The 6029-nt window shown below is 41.8% G+C and overlaps 1 protein-coding gene across 1 annotated transcript; it reads left to right on the top strand.

The window, feature by feature from the left end:
• The first annotated feature begins 3932 nt into the window (after positions 1-3932).
• Positions 3933-5799, top strand: LOC121394780 (P2X purinoceptor 7-like). The gene is made up of 3 exons (XM_041566779.1): positions 3933-4046; positions 4124-4593; positions 5491-5799. Exons 1-3 carry the CDS (start codon positions 3933-3935, stop codon positions 5678-5680), a joined length of 774 nt encoding a protein of 257 aa, XP_041422713.1. The 3' UTR covers positions 5681-5799.
• The last annotated feature ends 230 nt before the right edge of the window (positions 5800-6029 follow it).

Raw genomic sequence — 6029 nt, 5'->3', positions numbered from 1 at the left:
CCTGCATGGACAACAAAGATGCCAATATAATCCGATTTCCAGGGAACGTAAAGCCACTAAAGGCAGCCTGTGGTCTTGTAAAGTTTGGGGAAGGATGATTCAAACTAAACACTACTGGGCAGTAGCACCGATGGACTAGGTCATACAGATCGCTCACTGTCCCACAATAAGGTGAAGAAGGACAGCAGTGATACTGTTTCGCCCCTCGCCACCTAGGGTTGCCACCTCACCTCCCCGACCCTCTCGATCCTGCCCAGAAGGGTTGACACCTTTTCTGGAAAAAAAACGCTTCCTATATATTAATTTTATTCCTATTTATAACATGGGATCACTGACCTTCACCCTGTATATTTATCTTCATTCCCCTATTAGATAGACATTAGAAATGCACTGACTTCTATATATTATCTTTATTCCGCCCTATTAATAACATTGGGACACTGACTTCTGTATATTGTATCATTTATTTCCCGTCATTTAATACTTTGGGATCACTGACCTTCCCTATTATTTATCTTTATTCCTATTAATAACATTGGGATCATCGGACCATTGCCTATATTATTATCTATCCGTATTTAAAACATTGGAATCCTACTGACCTTCCTATATTTTTATCTTTATTCCCTCATTAATAACATGTTACGGACAACTGACCTTCCTAAGTTAGCTTTTGACTCATCTTTATTCCGCTATTAATTAACATTAGGATCACTGACCTTTCCTATATATTTATATTTATTCCTATTCATAACATTGGGATCCTTGACCTTCTATATTTTGATCTTTATTCCTATTTATCTAACTTGGGATCACTGAGACCTTCCTAGTTCTTTATTGCCCTATTAATAACATTGGGATCAACTGGACCTCTCCCTATAATATTTATCTTTATGCCTATTAATAAGCATTGGAGATGAACATAATATGTACCAGGACCTAGGTAGTAAAATAGCGGCCAGATGAGACCTGATTGCAAAAACAGTAAAGTGATTTGTGGGCATGACTAAGCAATATGTTTGTAACATTTGGGGGGCCTCCCTGTTACACAGTTACACTCAGTAAGTGGAGGCAGAACACCGTATATTGTTTTTCCTCATCCATGAACCTGGTCAATTGTAACATCAGCTTAAATGCCTGTTTAATTTCAGGGAACTGGTAACTATCTTAATAACTCTTGACGTTTCCCCCGACACTGAACGCAACAAATAAAGAGAAGTGGAGAATAGGATCACAATATACTGATAGGGGGTAAGTAGCCAAGGATTTTTCTAGACTGGCCTGGATGATAAAAGACTGCCCTTTTGTAATAGTCTGATAAAATTAATTTATCGAATACAAGAGGTATGGGTCCTAAGGTGGTTGTAATTTCCCAGGGACATGATGTTGGGAACACGGCTTATTGGTGGTTAGTAATATTGCAGCGCATTACGCCAGCATTAAACTATATGCTACAGGAATGGGCGCATGGCGACTGAATAGTGTGTGCTGCAGGGTTCGGCACTGGGCCGGAAAAAACCCGAGTGGGTCCGCACCATGACCCTCTCATGGAATCTACTGGGCTGGTTAACCAATTTGAAAGCCGGGCAGCTCCATGCCAAAGTTAGCTAGCTTGGCTCATGCGCATCGGCGCGCCGTCGATATGGGAGGTCAGAGGGGGTCCCTGGACGCAGTGGCAGTGGCCCTGGGGCGCCCCAGTCCGGACCCTGGTGTCCTCGTGCCCAACCTGGGTGTATAGGTAAATGGAAACTGCTATAAATCCAGGGATTGTAAGTGTTATATAGAGCGCTTTGCAATGGGTCCAGGTGCTCATGCCCCAGACCTTCAGCATAGGGAGAGTAGTTCACTCAAAAGTCATCATGGTGGACAACCAAGGAGTAGAATTCAGGAGCCCAAAAAGTTCAAATAGTAAAAAAGTTTTTATTTTACATTGTTTAAAAAGCAGAAAGCCTTACGCGTTTCGTGTCACCAAGGCACACATAATCATAGGCTAAGTTCATACAAACACACCAAAAGTATTTAAAGGAAAATTAACCAAATAGAGGAAGGAGGGGCGGAGTTTATACAATCAACCGATAACAATCTATACAAATTCACCTCCAGTGGCTCTATGTTAGAGATATACCTTAATTAGACCCTGTGTATACAAAAGTGCACTATGTTATGTATTATGCACTTTTGTATGTATACACAGTGTCTCTAACATAGAGCTAATAGCGGTGAATTTGTATAGATTGTTATTGGCTGATTGTACAAACTCCGCCCATCCTTCCTCTAATTGGTTAATGTTCCTTCCTGGGTTTTACATCCCTGACATCCCTCCCATAGACTCCATTATAATGAAATAATCCAAATGTTTAAAAATAATTTCCTTTTTCTGTGTAATAATAAAACAGTCGCTTGTACTTGATCCCAACTAAGATATAATTAATCCTTATTGGAAGCAAAACCAGCCTATTGGGTTTATTTAATATTTATATGATTTTCTAGTAGACTTAATGTATGAAGATCCAAATTACGGAAAGATCCGTTATCTGGAAAACCACAGGTCCCGAGCATTCTGGATAACAGGTCCCATACCTGTACTTTATTTTAATATTAACTTTCATAGAAATGTTTGTAAAAACATAGAGCAGTTACTGAGTGGTTAGTGGGGAAGTGTTAAGATTGGAGCTTAGTGTAATTAAAGAGGAGAGTATGAGTGGAGGAGGGTAAATATGGCAGAGAAAAAGAGTGGGGCAGAAAGAGATATAAATACAGACAGGAGAGTCTATAAGGTTTATCCAGAGAGAGATAGCAATGTGGCAAAAGTAAAGACATCTCCAATGCAGGAGGGTCTGTGAGTTTTTATTGAGGGTGGGAGGAACTTAAAGGGATGGGGAGTGAGGGACAAGGATAAGTGTATATAATATATATATATATAATATATGTATATATATATATATATATATACAGAGTGGTATATACTACAATGTAAATAAGAGTAATAAGATGGGAATTGGGGCAGGAGAGTAAAACAATAGCAAAGTGATTAGTCAGATGTCCTGCCTATGGTTTGGATTCTAGGGTTGTAATATAAACTCACCACTAAACCATCAATAAGGAATTAGGTGAGGATATTCACATTTATCTCATCATGTTATTGCCAATATATCCATGTCACTACTTCATTCTGAGGTTTAAGTTACACAACTGTCCCTATTACACAGATCTCATGGTGACTGAGTCAGAAATTACACAGGTTGTTATAAAAGGAGGAGAACTGGACCCTGAGTTATTACCAGAACCCAATTGATACTTCAGCATTTTCACTCCATGATGATGGTAAGTAGCCAGTGATCCTATCAGGGAGTTTGGGGGTCTCACTGCTTGTGTCTGTGGGTCAGTAACACTGGAGTTTAGGGGTCTCCTGCTTGTGTCTGTGGGTCAGTAACACTGGAGTTTAGGGGTCTCACTGCTTGTGTCTGTGGGTCAGTAACTGGAGTTTAGGGTCTCACTGCTTGTGTCTGTGGGTCAGTAACACTGGAGTTTAGGGGTCTCACTGCTTGTGTCTGTGGGTCAGTAACACTGGAGTTTAGGGGTCTCACTGCTTGTGTCTGTGGGTCAGTAACACTGGAGTTTAGGGGTCTCACTGCTTGTGTCTGTGGGTCAGTAACACTGGAGTTTAGGGGTCTCTGCTTGTGTCTGTGGGTCAGTAACACTGGAGTTTAGGGGTCTCACTGCTTGTGTCAGTAACACTGGAGTTTAGGGGTCTCACTGCTTGTGTCTGTGGGTCAGTAAACACCTGGAGTTTAGGGGCTCAACGCTTGTGTCTGGTCAGTAACGTGGCTCTGTGTCTGTTGGGTCCAGTAAACACTGGAGTTTAGGGGGCCACTGCTTGTGTCTGAGGGTCAGTAACACCTAGAGTTTAGGGGTCTCCACTGCTTGTGTCAATGGATACTAATGTGCTGAGGAAATCCTTGTTCTTTTTCCCCCCACAAGGAAATATATCGTGGGGGCAGCAAAGTGACATTGATGGGAGACCTTCATCTGACTCTGATGATAAGGTATTAAAGGTTAATATTCTTCAATGTGTTTTGAACTAATGATTGTAAGATCTGATATGTCATTATTTAACTCACAGCTGATGGATTTACTTGAGCGCCTAAGGAAAAGGCCAGCGGTCGCTGCTGCTTCTGATTGCTTCCCCTTTAATCCTGTAAGACAAACAATGAGCGGGACGGAGAGCCCAGCTAGTCAGTTCAGTGATGATGATGAGGAGGAGATGGAGGAAGGGGAGGATGAGGAGGAGGAAGAGGATGAGGAAGAGAATACAGACAGCAGTATAGATGGTGACGCAGAAGAAGCGAGTGAAAGGAGTGAGAATGTGGATTGGTGCAAGTGTGGAAACTGTGTTCCCATCGACACCCAGACGGAGAACTTGTGTTGCGCGTCGGTGGAGAAGATCCGAGATCTCATTCCCTGTGGGACTCGCTGCATTACCGCCCACTCCACATTCCTCCGACAGGTTGTGGACTATGATAGGATAGACACAGGATTCAAGATCATCAACCACAAGATGAAGAGGCTCCCCAAGCACAGAGCTTATATGAGGTGCTTTTATATGTATAGATTCACAATGTATTAGATTGAAAGCTGTTTGTGTCGGGGCTAATAGGAGCTCCTCCCCCGGGTACATACAGAAACCACAGAAATTAAAAAAAGGAGACCAACTGCAAATTGTCTCAGTTGTCCATATCATACAAAATAGGAATTTAATTGTGAACTGCCTCTTTAAAGGGAACATATAGCCTTTTTTTTATATCCCCATCATATATCCTGTACTCAGTAATGCTGAAAAGGATTGTTATATTTAAAAAAAATATTTCTTTATTGGGGCTCCCTTAGCTCCTCCCTCATCCAAGTCTGTGTATCAGGTCAAGTGAACCAGGTGGGTGGTGCTAGTGAGGATTTGGTTGAAACTTTCACTAATAGAACAAGGTGACTTTTTAAAGGTACAGTCCAGTGGTGTAACTGTAGAGGAAGCAGACCCTGCAGCTGCAGGGGGTATAGGGGCCCCGTGAAGCCCTAATTAACAAACCATTTTATTGATAAAAACACCCAAGACACATTTAAATTTAAATTCGCCAAGTCTTTATTAAGAAATTACTTACCGATTCTCCGCATGCGCTCCTCTTCTGAAACGGCAACAGGACGACGATCCGTCGTGCGCCACTCAATTTCTCCTCCCTGGCTATCTCCTATACAAGGCAGGGAGGAGAAATCGAGTGCCGCACAATGGATCGTTGCCCTGACGCCGTTTCTGCGGAGGAGAGCAAGCGGAGAATCGGTAAGTAATTTCTTAATAAGGACTTTGAATTTTAAAGTTAAAACTGCATTGGTGTTTTTTTTTCATTAAGTACAAACAAATGTTTTTGTTTTTTTAAAAAAAAATGATGTTAGTGGTCTTTTTTCATTTCTCGCTCTCTCTCTCTCCTTTTGTTTAAACAGATGTTTGCGGAAAACCGCTTTTCGTTCGTTTCTGGTGTGGATGTATGGATACCTGGGAACGGAAGAAAACAAACCTATACCGGCTTGTGCCATCAGGAGAATCCGAAAGACCTTTCCCGACCCCAACCGTAAATACACAGGATTCCCGGGGGCTCAGGACTACCTTGCTGAAAAGATGGCTCTGGATTAGTGGTCAGTGGTTTTCCCTGTTACACACGTTCTAATAATGTCACGGATTCATTGAACTGTTGGTTTTAATTACATATAAGATTTACTTCTGTTTTGTCCAATAAATGCTCTGTTCTATCATTTGTGGGTGTGTATTTATACTTCTTTCTCATCCATTCTTAAAGGATAAGCCCTGCCCCTTTCACGTTTCCAGGGGGTGGAGCCTAGTGTTTTATGAAAAGAAGCTGCTCTATGACCCAGGGAAAGCAACTGAAATAGTGCTCCAGCCCCCTTCTTCACACTATAGAATGGTAAATCAAAACATTAATCTGTTCCTGTCCAATAGAAAGAGAGCAGCCCAGGATCAGGAA

This window comes from Xenopus laevis, chromosome 6L (assembly GCF_017654675.1).
Source record: "Xenopus laevis strain J_2021 chromosome 6L, Xenopus_laevis_v10.1, whole genome shotgun sequence".
Classification (NCBI taxonomy): domain Eukaryota; kingdom Metazoa; phylum Chordata; class Amphibia; order Anura; family Pipidae; genus Xenopus; species Xenopus laevis.
Note: the sequence above shows the minus strand (reverse complement) of the source record. Positions and strands in the feature narration are given on the sequence as shown.

Coding starts and splice junctions, on each gene's coding strand:
- LOC121394780 (XM_041566779.1), top strand. CDS start 3,933: ATGGATACTAATGTGCTGAGGAAATCCTTGTTCTTTTTCCCCCCACAA. Junction 4,047..4,123: donor CATCTGACTCTGATGATAAG/GTATTAAAGGTT, acceptor TTTAACTCACAG/CTGATGGATTTACTTGAGCG. Junction 4,594..5,490: donor AAGCACAGAGCTTATATGAG/GTGCTTTTATAT, acceptor TTGTTTAAACAG/ATGTTTGCGGAAAACCGCTT.